Genomic DNA, 19982 nt, shown 5'->3' with positions numbered 1-19982 from the left:
CCATAATACGCAGGGGCACCCAATGAAGTTGATGGGCAACATAATTTTGATGGACAAATGGATTTTACTTCTTTACTCAATGAGTAATTGTGGAATTCATTGCCAGTGGACATAGTGACGGCCACAAGCATAGAAGGCTTTAAAAGGGGATTTGACTGATTTGTGGAAGAGAGTAAAATAAAAGTTGAGTGGCACCTTTAAGACTAACAACATTTATTTCAGTATGAGCTTTGCTACTCAGACAGACATATACCTGAAGAAGTGAGCTGTAATTCATGAAACTCACACTGAAATATATGTTGTGAATCTTTAGGTGACACTGGACTGTCATATTTTGCTACAACAGACTAAAAAGTGATTATCATGGAACAGAAGGTTATCAATTGCTTCTAGCCACGGTGACTGACAGGAACCTCCATATACAGAGACAATAAACCTCTGAATGTATCTGCTAGGAAGTGATGTCAGAGAGTGGGCATGACCTCTGTGCGGCTGATTGGCTGCTGTTTGAAACAGAATGCTGGATGAATTGGACCACTGGTTTCATCCAGCAGGGCTCTTCTCATGTTTTTTCCATTTGTAGCTCACAGCCATCTCTTTTTTAAAGCGTGCCTAAAACAAGATCGGGGTGTCTGTTTTGAGTAGCAATTAAACTCAGGTACTCCGAGTCACTTTGAGCGGCTTTTCTGTCAGAGCTGTCGAACTTCAAGGCTGTTTTATTCATTTATGTGTTCATTTAATTGGATCAGAGATGGAAACAAAATACATTGACGGTCTCCAACACACACATCCGAGGGAGTTATAAAAGCACTTACAATAACAGATATATGTGGGTTCAGATGTTTCAGTGCCACAGCTGAGCCTGCTAACAATCCACAGTGAGCCCCCGCTGGGAATATCACCGCGTCCAGTTTTGGCACCTGTTCGTAGATCTCCAGTCCCATAGTTCCCAGCCCTGATAGATACACAGCATTGTCTTCTCTTCAAAAGCAAGCAGAAAGGAAAGGTTTACTTAGGGGCAGCACAGAACATACTTGATTATTTGTCCCCTGAAAAGAGAGAAAAAAACTTTTTCACAAATATATGGGCTGAATCCACATGCCCTCGGAGCGTCCTGACACTGCGCTAAATGTTTGCTAAACACCCGGAAGTATAGCATCTTTCTAGCGCGATTCCTGAATCGTGCTAGAAAGATGCTACACTTCCGGGTGTTTAGCAAACATTCAGCGCAGCACCGGGACACGCCAAGAGCATGTGGATTTGCCCATGGTTAAAGAAATTGCGAATTCTTCTAAAATGGAGAGAGACACCCCCCCTTTTAATGTACCTATTTCAGTATTTCTAGTGTTACAGAGATGTTTGTGTGGATTACTTACCAAAAGAAAGAATGAAATGAACTTAAATGTGACTGGGGTGTCGTAGACACATTCTTACAGTTGTGATACCAGGCTGCAATCCTAACAACACATTCTTGGGAGTAAACCCTATTGAATAGACTGGGACATATTTCTAAGTAGACTTGCAGCTTCAAGTTGCAAACCACTAGTATTTTGGTAGAAATTGTTAGTTCCATCAAGAAGGTAGATGGGATTGAATAGAAAAGGTGACGGAGGACATAATCCTAATATATAAAAGGCTATCCATGTTCCAGACAACTCACTTCCTACCTTGGTGTGCCTCCAGAGGGCGCTGCTGTGGGGGGAAGCCCAGAAGAGACAGCCTGTCCCTCAGAGAGTGCACTGGGATGGGAAACCCAGGCTGGGATCACGTGCAGAGCAGGCAGCAATGCCTGCCATCCACCTTCACCCAGCTGGGATCAGGAGCAGAGGAGGTGGCAATGTCCGTCCCCCCTTCACCCAGCTGGGATCACGAGTGGGCTCTCTAAATAGATAATCAAAATACAGAATCTCTAATGTACAATTAGGCGACGGCCAATACACAATATCAAAGTCCAATAGCACCATATAGATAATATCAGTCCCAATAAAGTCAACTCTCTTATGTCTTATAGGTGGAAGGAAGAAGGTGCTCCCAATCAATTCGTATGAGACGTGTATGAAAGTATCTGGAACAAAGTTATTAATATGAATTCCTCTTCTCTCTATAGGTGAACCCAGCTCATATGGGAAAAATCCTTTCAAGATCCAACAAGAGGCCGGCTAACTTTAAACTTGTTTCAGTAAGCTTCATCAGGAGTCCTCCAACTGTTCCACCGACCACAAATTCTAAAAAATAGACAATGCTAAATAAAAAAATCGAATGAAATAAATCATATAGAGTGTTATTTGTTGTGGACTCACCACCATTCACATCTGTAAATTCTCCTGACACTGTCTCAGCACACCGAGATTACAAGCTGTGCGCAAAACTAGTAACTCTCGTCAGCTTTTTAAAGGTCAGTACGCAAATGGAGGAAAGAGATTAATTAAAGAGACACTTATATAATAAATTACTTCACAAAAAGCAAGACAAATCAAGTGCATTATTCAGACCATCTGGTTTCATAGTTCTCAGTGAAAAAATCCAAAAAGACTCCTTCTGTAACAAAATGTGATGTCTAACCTCAGTGGAACCCTTTGTAGCTACAAAAAGAGTGGTAAAACGGAAAGCCTTTTCATTCTCATGGCATTGTAAAAAATGGTCTGTTAATGGGGCATCATGGATCTTGTTCTTAATTCTAGAAATATGTTCTAAAATATGGACTTTTAAGGGGCGCATGGTACTGCCCACGTACCATTTATTACAATCACAGATAATTAAATAAACTACCCTGGCCGTTTGGCATGTAGAGAAGTCACGTAATATAATAGGCTGTCCAGTCTTAGAAGTGATACGCCCGCCTGATTGTGATAGGGAACACACTTTACAGCGGCCACCAACATTTTCAGTGCCAGTATCCCGGGATTTAGCCTGATCTGAATGCACTAAGTAGTCCCAAAAGCATCTCATTCTCCTCAAGCCAATAGTTGGTGGTAAGCTACAGTCAGGAATGTCATTCACCAAATGCCAGTGCTTGTACATAATTTTTTTGATTTGGAGGGACAGAGGAGTGAAATCTAATGCTCATCTGAGGTGATCCTCATTGGATCTAGATCTGGAGAGCAATAACTCTTGTCGAGAAACTGCTTGTGCCCAATGCTGTGCCCTGTTGATGATGTTGGAAGGGTAACCCTGTGCTAAAAAATCTTGTCTCAAGCTATGAGCTTCTCTGTTGAAATCTTTAGGTCTGAGGAATTTCTAGAAATGCTTGCCCCCCCCCCGCCTTCTCCTGGCCGGGATCAAGAGCGGAGTAGGTGGCAATGCCCACCCCCCTGCCTTCACCTGGCTGGGATCAGGCACAGAGCAAGAGGCAATGTGCAACCCCTCTTCACCCAGCTGAATTGGGACGAGGCACAGAGCAGGAGGCAATGCCTGCCCCTCTTCACCCGGCCAGGATCAGGCATGGAGCAGGCGGCAATGCCCGCCCCCCCTCACCCAGCTGGGATCAGTGGTGGAGCAGGTGGCAATGCCTGCCCCCCCCTTCACCTGGCGGGGATCAGTCATGGAGAAGGAAGCAATGTCCGCCTGCCCTCTTTCCCCTTTCTAGAGCCTGTTGTATATTTTCCCACAATGGGCTTTGTTACTAGTCAATAATATACATTGGTTCTGTATCTTTTTAATCATCTTGATTTCAAAAGAATGTGAGTTGATGGTGTGGATAATTTTGTGTTGGGGTGAAGAATAATTTTGTGTTCAAGATCTCTAATCCCTCGTTTATAGAACTACAATTCCCAGTGCTTCCATGGGAGAGAGGACAAATGATAGCTCATTGCTGAAAGATAATATCAAAATAATATACATGAACCAGTTCAAACCTGTAGGTGTTCACTCCCTACTTTTTTCCTCTTGGGAACCTTCCAAATTTTTTGGAGGCTATTTTAATTTTTAACAAAAACAACTGGATATTCAAATGGCTATCAAAAATGTCAGTTGCTGGGAGTTCTGAGCAATTTGGCTCTTAATCTTGGCCAACTCTTCTGCTTTCTATTCTCATCCACAATGCAAGCAGAAGAAGCAATATAATGTGAAACCTCCATCATGTTCCATGATGAGAATGAAGGCAGTTTAGCATTCAGGGTAAGTGAGCAATTTTCAGGAAATTAAAGTTTTCAATTTAAACCAAAAGGGAGAACATACCAATACCACACAAGTCTTTCCTCAATCTAGAGCCAAAATTCAATTCCCTAGCTTCATACTTGGAGGACTTCCCTGAAGAATTTAAGGAGGCCTAAATCTCAGTTCGGAAAACTGAGTGTGAGCAGGTTATGAGCAAATCTGAGGAAAAAAGGTTTAAACAGTCTGTGTCAGAGCAGGAAAATTCAGAGAGAGGCAGGGCTTTTTTCCAGCTGGAACGTGATGGAACAGAGTTCTGGCACCTCTTGAAAATGGTCACATGGCCGGTGGCCCCGCCCCCTGATCTCCAGACAGAGGGGAGTTTAGATCGCCCTCCGCACTGCTGGCACGGAGGGCAATCTAAACTCCCCTCTGTCTGGAGATCAGGGGGCGGGGCCACCGGCCATGTGACCATTTTCGCTGAGGGCGATTTAAACTTTAAAAAACTCTCCCCTTGTTCCAGCTGACCCAAAGTGACGTCATTGTGCAGTCCTGAGTTCCACCACCTCTTTTTCTAGAGAAAAAGCCCAGGAGAGAGGTATTTGTGAAAGCCACTGCCCCCTCTCCTTAAAATGCAGGATGACAAGTTAATTGAAAAATGTACAAAATGGCCTTTGGATGACTGTATCTCATTGTTCCATCAGATGGAGAATCCAAATCAGGTTGCAGGACACTTAAAACTTTTCATTCATGGCTGGTAGGAAGGCAAACTGTTCTGAGGTATCTCAATAGATACCCTTATTATGGCCAATATATATGCTGTATTTTCCATTCAGCGAATCACACAAAGCAAACGGTCTCCACTTTGTTCCCTTGGAAATAATGCACACAGATTTCACAGGCCACCAAATCTGCCCTTTCCTGTTGGCTCTTAACGTCTCTCCAATAACGGCCTATTCCACATGGGCTATTTGCTCTGATCCAATTCTGTTGGGAAGCAGGTCCCACAGCATCTTGGTGTTGTGCATCTCTGGAGTTTCCCCCGGCTTTTCTCTCATCTTTGCCAAACCTGTTTTTGCTGATCTAAAAGTTATAGCAATCAGTTTGATTAGATGATTGGCTAGCACTTAAAATGTTTCCCACACTTCAGCTCTTTCTTATGGAACTTTCTTCTCTTTTTTCTGACATGAGCCTTTTTTGCATGGCCAATTTTTGCCGCCTTTGGTCCCACACCTTTTTGGAGTTTTCTTCTGAATTCTGGAGGAGTTAGCCGTGTTAGTCTGTAGTAGCAAAATCAAAAAGAGTCCAGTAGCACCTTTAAGACTAACCAATTTTATTATAGCATAAGCTTTCGAGAATCAAGTTTTGATCAGGCATCTGACGAAGAGAACTTGATTCTCGAAAGCTTATGCTATAATAAAATTGGTTAGTCTTAAAGGTGCTACTGGACTCTTTTTGATTTTGCTTCTGAATTCTGAAAGTTTAGATTTCCCTTCAGATTTCAATGTGGCGTTTCAAGGGTTCTCTTACAAATTTTCTGCCTGCACTTTTTGAGCACAGGCAGAAAATTCAGAAGAGAACCCTTGAAACGCTACATTGAAATTTGAAGGGGGAGTTAAGCATCTGGAATTCGGAAGAAAACTTGAAGAGTTATGGGGCCAAAAGTAGCAAAAATCACCCATGCGAAAAAGGCTCTAGTCTTCATGGCTACCATCCTCCATCCACCCATGCCAGGCTTTTAGCTTTTTCCAAGGTTCTTTTAAAGAAAACTAGTACTGGACATACTGATATACCATTATATTGACATGCCAACTCCGGATTTAAAGAAAAAACTCAAAAGGAGTGGCTACTGTGGGGACTAGATGAAGAGAAATGACCACCCATGTGGCAATGAGCCCAGCTTTGAGGCATTGCTTTCCAAAACATCTCAGCAAAGCAGATTTGGAAAAGATTGCAAAAAAGTCCAGGAATGCACAGGAAGTGCATGAACATTTCACGATTCTGTGTGGAGACAGGAATCCCCCTTCCACTTCCAAAGAGCATTGAACCTGGAACAAATTATCCATGTGGAGACAGCCCTAAGCCCAACAGGAAGCAAGCCGAAAGTTCGGTCTCCTGACAAGCTGCCATGATGGCACAGGAAGTAAAGGTGAGGCATTGCCGGGTTCTGCCCCCAGTCTGAGACCCCTGGGTCCTTACAAGCAGGTGGCTGAGCCCTGGTCTATTTATGAAGCAAGCGGCAGAATCCTGAGGTGATGGAATGGGCTGTACCACTTCAGAGTTGCCGACAGGGAAAGCGACAGTTTCAATGTTCCACCATGTAATAACTATCAGCATTTTTTTAAAAAAAACCTACATTCGTGTTTATAGCTTATTTATTCTCATATGGCACTAATGTTCTGGTTAATGTAATAGAACTTCAACCTATATAATCCCTACCTTGCCGTCTGAAGTGGTACAGTCCATTCTACCACCTCAGCTTTCCTGCCACCTCGTTGCTCCCTCATTCTGCTCCACGTGTACGCCGCGGTTATGAATATTCTGGAACCAACCTCAACAAACCATTTCTTCCAAGTTTATCACTTCTGTATGTATCCCTGCAGGCCATTTTGAAGCTCATTTTGGCATGCATTTGTTATCTTTTAACATCGTAAGCCTTGGACTAATTCTGCATGCTGTTTTACATGATACTGTGCAGGGCTTTTTTTCTGGGGAAAGAGGTGGTGGAACTCAGTGGGTTGCCCTCGGAGAAAATGGTCACATGGCTGGTGGCCCCGCCCCCTGATCTCCAGGCAGAGGGGAGTTGAGAGTGCCCTCCGCGCCAAGGACAATCTCAACTCCCCTCTGTCTGGAGATCTGGGGGCGGGGCCACCAGCCATGTGACCATTTTCACATGGTCCGTTCCACCACGTTCCAGCTGAAAAAAAGCCCTGATCCTGCACATCATAAATGACCAAGCATTAGTGTTTATAGCTTATAGTTTATAGCTTATTTAAGCGGCCAGTTTGTTCTGGGGATCGCATGGTGACGAGCATCCACGTAATTTCCCCTTCCTCCTTGCCCTCTTGCCATCAGCCATCTGCTCATAGCCAATTGTGAATGTCACACCATGGAACTGAATGCAGGGAACATGTAAGAGGCTGTCCATATAGTGCCACCAGCCACCCCTCCCCACCAGAGTCATCTGTTGGGAAGTCAGCTGAGATGAAAGAGCTCATTTTTAGTCATTGGAAAGGCAGAGAGAACTTTTCACAGTGTGGATTTAGCCCAACTGTTTGGAATCAATGCCAAGATTTCCTCTGTTTCTACTGCACTGGCTTTTCCAGCCCACATGGCAGCCATTTTTCTTTACACAGTCACAGTGGTGGCCATTTCCTCCTTCTACCAGCAGGGGGCACTATAATATCATTAAATAGCATTGCAACTATATGTGTAGCAGATTCTCTGAATTCTCTCAGCTTTCGTTTTTTTAAAAAAAGTCTCTTGCTACTTCCCTTGCAGAGATATAAGAGGAAAGGCACATCTTCACAATGGAGGAGGCTAACTTACTTAAATGAAAGCTGGGAATTCATAGAACCCGTTATATATATAGACAGAGCTATATGGGTTGCCCTCGGAGAAAATGGTCACATGGCTGGTGGCCCCGCCTCCTGATCTCCAGACAGAGGGGAGTTGAGATTGCCCTCCGCGCTTGGCAGCGTGGAGGGCAATCTAATCTCCCCTCTGTCTGGAGATCAGGAGGCGGGGCCACCAGCCACGTGACCATTTTCAAGAGGTTCCGGAACTCCGTTCCACCGCGTTCCAGCCCTGTATATAGATCAATATAACAATATTAAATTGCTGATTTTTTTAAAAAATGGAAAAGCTCCAGTGGTGTAGGGGAATGACTGCTGCAAGGGACTGGGACTGGGAAACTGGCATGCGGAAGCCACGCTTCTTCTTTGTATCAGCAGTTGCAACTGCATCAGAGAAACTGCACAAACCAATCCCATATGGAAAGCACCTTAGTCTTTTCTAGATTTTTCAAAAAAGCTTTGTATGCATTGAACACTAAACTTGGCAACTGACTACTTTTGACAGATTTGCAGTCAGACAAAAATTCTCATGCAAGCCAAACTTCTAATGATGGGCCCTGTGTGTGTGTCCTGGGGTGTGTGTGTGAGGCTTGTGCCAATTATCTGTAAAACACCCACTTACTCTTCAAGATACAGGTAGCCATTTTCCTGCGCCAGCCTCCTGGCATGCAGCTGGGAATCTCTTGCTGTGGCACCATAGGAAATGACCATGGCACCATACTCGCGGCACATCTTCACTCTTGCGGGCGAGGTGCTGGTGGACATGATGACGAACACAGGAATCCGGAGCTCCGAGGCCTGGTAGGCCACCGCCATGGAGAAATTATTGTCTGAGGCAACAATCACCCCTTTTCTTTTCTGATCCTGCAGAATATGAAGGTTAAAACATTGGACTGTGGCCAGCAACTACTTTTGCCTGGAGGGCCAGTTTGAGGAGAGATAAGACATTGGGGGGGGGGGGAATATGCCCCTCCAAATAGAGGCTGCCAGCAGTCCATGGCTACAGCCATCATTTCCTCCACTGACAGTCCTTGACTGGGTTGGCCATTGGGGATCAGAGGTTATCCTTCGGGGTCAGATCAGATTCGGGGACTGCCAGATGCTGTCTTTGCAGCTGTTGTAAGAGTGCTGGATTGAACCAACCAGAAGCAACACAGGAGGAAGAGGAAACAACAACAACAACATTCGGTTTATATACCGCCCTTCAGGACAACTTAATGCCCACTCAGAGCGGTTTACAAAGTGTGTTATTATTATCCTCATGACAATCACCCTGTGAGGTAGGTGGGGCTGAGAGAGCTCTGAGAGAGCTGTGACTGACAAACAAAGGTTTAGGCACAAACATCCAAAAAGCACCCCCAAACTGAAAAAGCATAAATAAATTTATGCTCATATAGAAACTTGAATGATACATGATTTCTAAGTATAAAAACATGAAACTTCAGAGTAAATATTATAACTCCCAAATAGTTAAATGATAACAATGTGTCAGAACTGTAGATGGGGTCAACTTTATGTTATACTCACACATGTATGACATAAACTTGATCCCATCTCTCTCTTTACGCACACACATGCACGCACGCACACATAGTATTCACACATGGAGAATCCAATGGGATACTAATAATTTATGTATGAATTTAATCATGACTGTACTTGAGAGCCAGTTTAGTGTAGTGGTTAAGAGCAGCAGGACTATAATCCAGAGAACCAGATTTGATTCCTCACTCCTCCGCTTAAAGCCAGCTGGGTGACCTTGGGTCAGTCACAGCTCTCTCAGAGCTCTCACAGCCCCACCCACCTCACAGGGTGATTGTCATGAGGATAATAATAACTGCTATGTAAACAGCTCTGAGCGGCTGTTAAGTTGTCCTGAAAGGCAGTATATAAATCAAATGCTGTTGTTTTTTTCATGGCATTGAGGTAAATTCCATCACTAGGTAAAACACCATCCTAATGAGCATTTATTATTGGGCACAGATATTTTTCTCCAGACCAGCTGGTAATCCTAAATACACACAGGTCAGTAAGCGATGCGGTGGCAGAATGTGGGGCACAGAGGTGAAAACACAGTTCAAATCTGGAGGACTCAAAGAAATGAGAGGAAGATCATGTGTCTTACTTCATTCATAAAATACAAACCACAGATCAAAATGCTAATACCAAAAAGCATGGAGCACAGTTTCAAGTAGTGATGCCAAATGAAAATTGAAGAGTTAAACTCCCTCCCCCTTCTCTGCATGGCCCCAAGATAAAACTGAGGCTGCAAGAGCCTGTAATTAGCATTTTATGGGCAGAACAAGATGGGTGATCCGGTCTGTTTTATCCCCTTATTCATGGTGTCTGGGTGAATCAACCTTGGGTAATTTTGTGGCTAGGTGATTCATTTTGGAAAAATTCTTCTTTTTTTTTAAATAATTTTTTATTGGATGGGTCATTATACAAATATAAAAACATACACAGTTAACTTTCCATCATATTATAATACCCACCACCCTTTCCCTCCCCTTTTCCGTTGACTTCCGACAGTTTTCCATTCCCTTTATTACCTCTTAGATAAAATCTTAACCAAACTAAACTCTATATAAAATAATAATACCTATCTAATGATAAATACCATTATCTAACATTCCATATCTTTTAGTACTATCTATCAATAATATCCAATAACCTACAATATAATATGCCCCCTATACTAATAGCTATATACTACATTCTAAGAATGGGTCATAGTAATATATTCTATACCATTGCATATCTTTAGATATCACTATTACACAAATCTATCATATCTATAATGTTCAAAATTATTAATATCCTTTATATTATCCAATTCATGACATTATAACCTAGTAGATTATAACATGTTGTACCTACATATAACAATAAAATGTTATATTATCACAAACTAGATTTTTTACCTCTAATATAATATTATGATTATTACCTCTATATTAATTCAAAGTAACAGAACACTTCTTTTTCTTACAAATGTTACTTAAATAAATTTGAGCAACTCGAAGAAAATGATTTAGGGAACAGCTCTTTCACTCAGATATTCACATTTTACCCCACGGGTTTCCCTACCTGCTGTAAGGACATCAGAAGGTAAAGCACACCTCGCTCCTTCACACATCCTGTGTACTGGAGGAACTCTTTCTTTAGATATATGTCCATTCCATATTGCTTCGAAAGTCGAGAGTACTGAAATAGTAGAACATTCCGAAATGACTTAGGTTAGCTGCCTACTACCTCTTCAGTCCATGTTAGACAAGATGTCCCCAAACTGGTTGAACCTATGGGCTCTTTTGGAATTTTGAGGAAGGGTTATGGGTGCCATGGGAAGGCAGGGCCCTTGCTCCCGTGAAGGGGGAAAAGCCCACAGTGTTGAAGGCCCCTCTATATAAGGCATTCATATCACACTCTGTCATAGAGAGGTTTGCCAAAGCTTCCTTGCCTGGATCGGAGAACTTTGAGTAACCGTTCCACATGGCTGTTTCTCCCTACATGCTGTGCTCAATCTGAAGTCCTAAAACACCCACTGTTTTTACCAATGGGGTTAGCCAAATGTACACTGTGACATATTTTCCCTGTGATGGAGAGTGTGGCAAAAGTCTCGCCCTGTGGTCTTGCCCAGTTCTGCTACTCGAGGTGCTAGGGGTTGGATTTTTGTACATGCAAAGTGAGAGCTCTACTATTTTTCACTCATCATCACTTATCTGAGTCAAATCTTGTTAAAATATCCAGGTGAAAACCTATCTCATAGAAATTTCCTGCTGCTGCTTGTGATCAGACATACAGAACAAAAATAATGTTGTCCAGTCTTTTTTTTTTTTTTTGCTGTAGGGTACCAGACAGGGTGCCGTGATCTGAATAGCCCAGGTGAACCTGATCTCGTCAGATCTCAGAAGCTAAGCAGGGTTGGCTTTGGTTAGTAATTGGATGGGAGACTTCCAACAAAGACCAGGGTTGCAGAGGCAGGCAATGGCAAACCACCTCTGATAGTCTCTTGCCAGGAAAACCCCACCAGGGGTCGCCATAAGTCATCTATGACTTGACGGCATTCTCCACCACCACCACCAGATGGGGCAGGCCGATTTCTTTACCTCTTTCAGGTCTCTTATTCTCGGTCTACATGCATACATACCGGGGTGAGTGGAGGGAGGAACCGAAGCAGGTGTGACTGTCTGAAAGCATCCTACACATGGAAAAATGCCACTGTATCCTCTGTGCTTGGCTATTGGCAGATAGGACTCCCCACAGCAACAGGTGAGTAGTGGTTATTACAGTGAGTACTTAGGAAGATCCTCCAGGTTCCCCAGAAAACTGAAGGAACCTGTGAAGGAACTCAACAAGTTTATTTATTTATTTTACAACTTTGGTCTACAGACCCTTGCTACAACAACTCCAGCGGTCATCTTAGGGGCAACTATTGCAGCCGCTTCTTCCCAGACCCCCCCAGGAGGTAGATGGCTTCTTCTCCAACCATTAACTCTTTCTTAGCTTGAGACCGACAGCTCTAGAACAACTTGGTGACATGACAAGGATTGTACTTATGTATGAATGTCATGTTGACTAGGAGCCTTTGATAAAGTCCAGCACCAAATGGGATTTAATAGTTTGGCTAAACCCATCAGGCTCTTCAACATCCTTTGGGACAGCAAATGATTTTATGAAATCAAAATTCATGTTAAAATATCATCTTCTATAAAGAAATTATCACCTGAGGAAAACCTGCAAAGGGTAAAAGGACTGTTTTAAAAACTATGATTACTTGTTAATACTTACCTCTAGAGATTTTCTTCACCAGTTGGATTATTGTCTCCTTCACCAGTTGGATTATTGTCTTGGTGTGATTGATTGCAATAGAGAGCTATATTTTTATAAGATATATGACTAGTATGAAATAAGTTATTTACTGAATGTGATGTATTGGACTTTGGAAAGATTTATATTGAAATTTTGAGCACTTTAGCACACTGCACTTTTGAAATTAGTAAATAATCAGCGACTTAAAATTTGGAAACGTGATCATTATTGTTATTCTTCCGGTAGGGTTTCCCCTTAGTTGTTGGCAGTAGTTCAGATACCCGAGAAACCCTTCCAAGATTGATTAGGTTACAAGGAAGATGTGCAGCTGGTAACATAATGTAGGATGACGGAGACATCCCCCCCCCTCAAGTTTTGATGGGAAATGTAGGCAGCTTGGCGGCATGTTGGACAAGTGACAGTTGAAAAGTCCATTGGACAGCAGTCGGAGAGCCGAGCTGCAAGACCAGGATGCCTACATTTCCCATCAAAACTTGAGGGAAGCTGACAAGTGTCCAACCTGTGTCATTCGTCACTTGTAGCTTGGCCCTCAGGGTTCTGTTGATGTCATATATATACTATGTCTTTCTACCTAGTGGAGTCTCAAAGTGGATTACATCATTCACTTCTTCTTCATTTTATTCTCACAACAACAGCACTGTCATGTAAGTTAGGCTGAGAAAAAGTGACTGGCCCAAAGTCACCCAACAAGCTACCATAGCAGAACAAAGATTTGAACCTAGTTTCCCAGATCCTAATCTGACACCGCTACACAGGTGGAGGATGTATTTATTTCAAAAGTATTTCTTTAAAAATATTACCCTCTCCACTTCTTAGTTCAAAGATTTTCAAGGAAGATCTCATCTTTAATGTTCTGTCACTAGAGTTGCCAAATGTCCACTGGGGGCAGGAGAACTCCAGCGGCTGGTGGGAGAATTTTTTTTAATAAAAAATCACTGTTAGCTACAGTGTGACGTCACTTCTGGGAAAAACCAGAAAGTGTCATTAGTCCTGTATTGTCGAAGGCTTTCACGGCCGGAGAAACGTCAGGAACTACAATGCCAAGACCACGGCAATACAGCCCGGAAAACCCACAACAACCATTGTCATTAGTCCCCTCTAGGAATTGCTGGAGGCTCTTTTAAAAACTAAAAATGTGAGAACCATCAGTCCAGAAGATGTTAAAGATTAATATACAATTGAAACCAGAGTCTATTCTTTGGGGACTGATGGATATTCAGCTGGGAAGAAGTCACAGAACTTGGTTTTTATATAGGACAACAGCAGTGAGATTCTTGTATGTTTAAAACTGGAAGAGTCCTACATTGCCTACAATAGAGGAATGGTTGGGGAAGCTGTTGGAATTGGCACCGAAGGTAAAACTTACTTCATTGATTAGAGAAAACATAATAAATTCATTTATTGTTGACTGGAAACCCCTTATAGACTTTTGTCTGAAATAGATAATGATTTGATGATCTGTGGGTTTGCAGAATAAGGAATTTAGACATTAGAAAAAAGAGAAATTTTCTATGTAACATTAAGAGAAAATTTGATAATTATACTTATATTTATTATATTTATATAGTTTCTTTTCTCATTTTGTTTTATTCTTTGTTAGTTGTCTTTTTTGTTTTGTTATTTTCTGTGAGCCAGTTTGGTGTGGCGGTTAGGAGCGGCAGGACTCTAATCTGGAGAACTGGGTTTGATTCCCCACTCCTCCACTTGAAGCCAGCTGGGTGACCTTGGGTCAGCCACAGCTCTCTCAGAGCTCTCTCAGCCCCACTCACCTCACAGGGTGATTATTGTGAGGATAATAATAACACACTTTGTAAATCACTCTGAGTGTGGCATTAAGTTGTCCTGAAGGGCAGTATATAAAATGAATGCTGTTGTTGTCTGTGTAGTTGTCTTTCTTTTTAGTTTATTTCCTTTATATAAAATTCTTTTTTAAAGAATGGAAATGCCAGGACTGAGCCCGAGATGTCTGCATGTAAATATTTGCTTTTGCTGAGCTATAGCCCTTTATTGTGTGTTTTGTGCCCTCGATGTATTATAATGGCTGTTGCATATCGAACTGTTTGAGTTGGTTCAATATTGTTTCTAGTTGTTGTTCTGAGTTGGAGAAAACACAAGACTTTTGGGGGGGGGTGAGATTCAGAGAACCATGTTGCCTGCCTGCACTTGGGCAATAGAGATTGGCTGTGATTGATGCAAGAACATATCCTCTTTGTGGGAACACAACTGCAAAGCACAAGGAAACATGGCACCAACGGGCAACGGCAGGATGTAAAGGTAATAGTTTACTGATGCTATAAAAAAGGAAAAAGTGAACATAAAGCAGAATTGTTCTGAATGCCTCCATTAACCTGCTACCTTTTTGCTAGCCAGTTTCCTGCCGACATTCACCTTCTTCAAAGTCTGTTGTTGTTGTTGTTGCTGTTGTTGTTATGTGTGTAGTGTAGCGCTCCCAAATCTCTATGACTTTACCATAGAGATATGGGGGATTCCTAGAGTGTTACCTAGAACTGATATCACTTCAAGGTTTGGATGCAATTCATTTCCCACGTTCTTCTACCATTACAATAAGCATTAGTGTGCAATGTAAAGAAAAAAAATTGGCATACTTTTAGGATCTGTCATAGAGACTTTCTGATACATACTGGCTCAAAAAAAAAAGGAAGGGGAGTGTAATTTCTTTAGAGCTGGTGCTGATTTCCTCAACTACTGCCAATGAGAGATGCCTTTGAATTCCATGGCAGAATTTGATTGCAAACAGTGCAAACAATCATAGAGCTAAAAATACTAAAGTGACACGTACATCTTGGTTCCAATTTGATTTGGGAAATCCATCAATCACTCCCTGATCTGTCCGCAGGGCAGGGTTGGACCCACTTCCAGCAATGAAAAGGGCAGAAGATGGAGGGAGGGACCAGCTGTGATTGGTGGTGTATGCTGTCAAGTTGACAGTGCAATAGCATTGCTGGGCATAATTACTTCTACACAATGGCCACTTCCACACTATTCACCTTCATCCGGAACGCTGCGCAATGTCGCGAAAAAAATGCAGAAGATAGCATCTTCTTGCGCAAGTTTTGCGTGATGTCGCGCAAAACTCGCGTGAGAAGACGCTATCTTCCGCAACGTTGTGCAGTGTTCCAGATGAAGGTGAGTAGTGTGGAAACGGCCCTAGTATAGTGTAAACACAGTATACACCGAGTATACACCTACTTAGTATAGTGAAGAGACATCTGTTCCCAAACTCTAGAGACTCAGAAGAATTTCTGTATCCCGAATAAACTCATACTAACAAACTGTTAATGAATGAGGCATCCGCAAAAGACAAAAATAGAGATACTGATATAACGGGGACAGAAACAAGAAAACTGGGATTTTCTTTAGCTTGGATCTAACCAGCTTTTCCCGTGATGAAAAAGGGGGAAAGAGGTCCCCTTTGAGCAACCAAAAAGCCCGAGCTGGAGATCATGGGACCTACATAGGCAAAAGCGGTGTGGGACAGGGACTGTAGCAAGGAAGGACATTCGAAAGACACTAACCTGAAAAACTGGCTGGATCCAACTTTTCAGATGGATTCAGGGGCAGACTGGGAGGAAAAACTGGGCTGGGAAAAGGACCCCACCTTCAAAGAGGGAAAGATGCAGAAAAAGCCTGCCATGCCAGCCCTGCTGGGTCACCCTCCTGGGCTGAACAGTACTCCAGAGTCCTTCTTTGCACAGTCCCGTAGCCTCAGGACAGAGGGAGGAAGACCCTGGGGTCTTCCTTCTCTCTCCTCGGGTCTCTTAAAAGGTGCTAGAGAGACCCCAAGTGTGTCCTCCTTGGCCTTGTGCCGATCGTCCTTTTCGAAGAATTTCTGGGGCCCACTCGGGAAGCCCCAGGGAAAACTTGCAAGGGCTAGTAGTTCTGTGAAATTTCAGGGGGAGATGTGGTCCCGTCCTTGGCTGGGGCATTCCCCCAACCCTCTGGGTTCGCTGGCCAAGCGGTGAGCAGCACAGTTATTAAGCCCGGCTCCTAAATAGGGCCTGGCAGCTTTGCTGGTTCTTCTGGCCTTTCTATTACCGCTGCTCGCCCAGGGTCACATGGCCTCTCCCCAGGGCATGGCAGAGGCGAAGTTACATTGCAGGTCCAGATAGGCGGCAGGTATTTGCCGCCCTCAACTGACAATGTGAGTAAGTGCGGGGGTGGCCTTCTCAGCTGGTACACCTGCTTGGCTGCTCATCTCCTTTGCCAGACAGGTCTTGGCAGGGCTGGGCACATCCTTTTCCACCGGCATGGGGCTTAGCAGATCTGCATTACTCCCTCCCTGCCTGGCAGGGCAAAAGGCCAAAGGCTTACAGCATCTCTGGCTGCCACTTGCCTCATATAGGATGAGGGACTCGCTTGTTTGGGGCCAGGGTGGCCTCCAGGGCGTCAGCACACTGGGCCTTTCCCCTGTGGTCTTAATGGCCCATTTGCCCTGTGTGTGTGTGTGTGTGCCATCCAGTTGCAGCTGACATATGGCTACTGCTCCACGGGGTTTTCAAGACAAGATTCTGTTTAGAGGTGATTTGAGAGAGAGTGCCTGCTTCTGTGTAGCGACCCTTGACTTCCTTGATGATCTCCCATCCAAATAATGACCAAGGCCAACCCCGCTTCGCTTTCGAGATCTGATGAAATTGGGCTACCTGGGCCATCCAGGACCAGGTCAGGGCACGTTGTCCTAGATGGAATGTAGACGGAATGTAATTTTGTCTTCACTACATAGACATTCATAATCTCATCTCTACTTATTATGGACAGTCCTAAAATAAAGAATATGGAGAGCAATCCTCCAAAACCAGAATGGGGCTAGAGCCTTATTACAGGGACCTAAGCAAGGAGTTCCAAGGAGCACTATAGTCATAGATCCAGAGGAGTTAGCCATGTTAGTCGGTAGTTGCAAAATAGTAAAGAGTCCAGTAGCACCTTTAAGACTAACCAACGTTATTGTAGCAGAAGCTTTCGAAAGCCACAGCTCTCTTCCTCAGATGCAGAGATGAAGAAAGCATGCATCTGACAAAGAGAGCTGTGGTCCTCAAAAAGTTTATGCTAGTTGGTTAGTCTTAAAGGTGCTTCCGGACTCTTTACTAAGGAGCAATATGTAAATGCTTACAGGGCCTTAAGAGACAATATCACAGTACCTCATCAGTCAGAGTCTCAGATAAGCAGAGATGAGAGGCGTTCATAGCTTATATCAAGCATTATTGAAGAGAGAGCGATCTATGTAAACCATACTAAAAGGAAGCGCATCATCTAGGATAACAAATCCCAGTTAATCTTGACTTAAACAACTGTTGCTTTGAGAACACAAACTCCAAGCAAAGCCACAACCCCTCAAATCGGTAACTGTTACACTCCTGAAATCAGTGGAATATCTCACAAATAAATAGTTTCCAGGTTGGCTTTGAAGCCTTTAACTAGCATTGTAAAAACGAGAACTGTACCATACAAGGTGTTTTCTGGACTCCGCACTGGATTTTGAAAGCCGCTGCACTGATATCTTCAAATCGAAGACATTTATTGTAGGCTGTTGTGCTAATCCTCTCTGGGCAGCTGACTGAGTCTCTTAGCAATTCCTCGTTGTGACCAACGATCTTCATTTCCCACGTCTTCACACCCCCGTTGAGGGAGTCTTCCTCTCCAAAATCTTTCAGTCTCTCAGGATTGATGGAGGGAGGCCGCTGCCCAATAAGACCATTTCTTATCGGCCCATCCTTAAAGCAATGACGTTCGTAGTGGGTAGAGACATCCAGTTTTCTCACTTTACTGTCATCCCTTGCGAGATAAGAAAGATCCATGGTAAGTGGCTGGTTGACCATTAAGAGCGAAGTAGATGTGACACCCAGGGCTTTTTTTCTGGGAAAAGAAGTGGTGGAACTCAGTGGGTTGTCCTCAGAGAAAATGGTCACATGGCTGGTGGCCCCACCCCCTGATCTCCAGACAAAAGGGAGTTTAGATGGCCCTCCGTGCCGCTCAGCAGCACAGAGGGCAATCTCAACTCCCCTCTGTCTGGAGATCAGGGGGCGGGGCCACCAGCCATGTGACCATTTTCAAGAGGTTCCGGAACTCCGTTCCCCCACATTCCCCCTAAAAAAAAGCCCTGGTGACACCCCTCCCACCAGGTTTTCTCTACCTGACCCTCATTCTTGTCAGTCAGATATTAGCAGCTGGGAACTACTTTTCCAAGTGCCACACAGGTCTGATTCTAGCCAAGGCTGTGGCGTGAGGGGAGAAAGGGCTTCAGTGCCCCCACCACCACCACCACCAACACCTTCCTGATGTGAATGAGGCCCCATTGATGCTTGGGAAATTAGTTCCCAGCACCTGGCACCTGACTGGCGGGAATGAGTGTCCATTCAGGGGAAGCCAGACCCAACTAGAGAAAAATCATTTGGCCCTTAATGTCTGAAAGCTGGAGAATGGACACAGCCCCCCCCCCCCAGCCATTTTTCACTGGTGTTCTTTGGGAGTCACATTCTCAATGTCACACCACAACACTCACACATAACACCGCATGCAGAGGCAGACAGTTTGGTAGCACGAGACAGCTGAGCTTATGAGCAAACTGAGGAAGCAATGTGCTAGATTCAAAGAGAAGAATTAACAGTGTCTTCAGGTGCAAAATTGTACATCTAGTGGGGCCTTATTATAGAGTTGCCAGGCCCAGGCCCCAGGTGGTGGCTGGAGATCTCCTGGAATTACAGCTGATCTCCAGGCGAAAGAGATCAGTTCCCCTGGAGAAAGTCAAAAAGAGTCCAGTAGCACCTTTAAGACTAACCAATTTTATTGTAGCATAAGCTTTCGAGAATCAAGTTCTCTTCGTCAGATGCATGGTACAGAAACTGGTCAAATATAGAAGAGGAGGGGGGAGGAGGGGAGGGGAGAGAAGATGCAGTTAGGGGGGGAGAGGGAGGGTGCAACCAAAACATTCCTTTGCTAGTAAATGTAAACATCTCCTTTTGGTGTGTGGATCAGTTGGCTTCAAAGGAGTTTCCCTGTTAGTTTGTAGCAGCCAAACAGCTAAACCATCCAATTCCAATGCAGTATGAGCCTTCGACAACCACAGCTCTCCCTGCCAGATGCATCTGACAAAGAGATCTGTGGTCCCCAAAATCTCTTTGTCAGATGCATCTGGCAGGGAGAGCTGTGGTTGTCGAAGGCTCATACTGCATTGGAATTGGATGGTCTGGTTGTTTGGCTGCTACAAACCAACACGGCAAACTCCTTTGAAGCCTCACACAAGCCAATTAATCTCCATACCAAGAGATGTTTACATTTACTAGCAAAGGAATGTTTTGGTTGCATCTTCTCTCTCCCCCCCTAACTGCATCTTCTCTCCCCTCCCCTCCTCCCCCCTCCTCTTCTATATTTGACCAGTCTCTGTACCATGCATCTGACGAAGAGAGCTTGATTCTCGAAAGCTTCTGCTACAATAAAATTGGTTAGTCTTAAAGGTGCTACTGGACT

At 43.8% G+C, this 19982-nt stretch overlaps 1 protein-coding gene across 1 annotated transcript in view; it reads right to left on the bottom strand.

Annotated features, from left to right (window-relative positions):
* The window catches only part of LOC129332392 (L-threonine dehydratase catabolic TdcB-like), a 52757-nt gene that overhangs the window by 23459 nt on the left and 9316 nt on the right, over positions 1–19982 (bottom strand). Inside the window, exons 3-6 of the mRNA XM_054983480.1 lie at positions 17960–18290; positions 10758–10874; positions 8290–8531; positions 816–981 (exon numbers count right to left, since the gene is read on the bottom strand). Of these exons, the coding sequence (XP_054839455.1) occupies positions 816–981; positions 8290–8531; positions 10758–10874; positions 17960–18290 (856 nt within the window). The remainder of the gene's footprint in view (positions 1–815; positions 982–8289; positions 8532–10757; positions 10875–17959; positions 18291–19982) is intronic.

Source organism: Eublepharis macularius, chromosome 6 (genome assembly GCF_028583425.1).
Source record: "Eublepharis macularius isolate TG4126 chromosome 6, MPM_Emac_v1.0, whole genome shotgun sequence".
In the NCBI taxonomy this organism is placed as follows: domain Eukaryota; kingdom Metazoa; phylum Chordata; class Lepidosauria; order Squamata; family Eublepharidae; genus Eublepharis; species Eublepharis macularius.
This window is presented reverse-complemented; position numbering and strand designations above follow the sequence as displayed.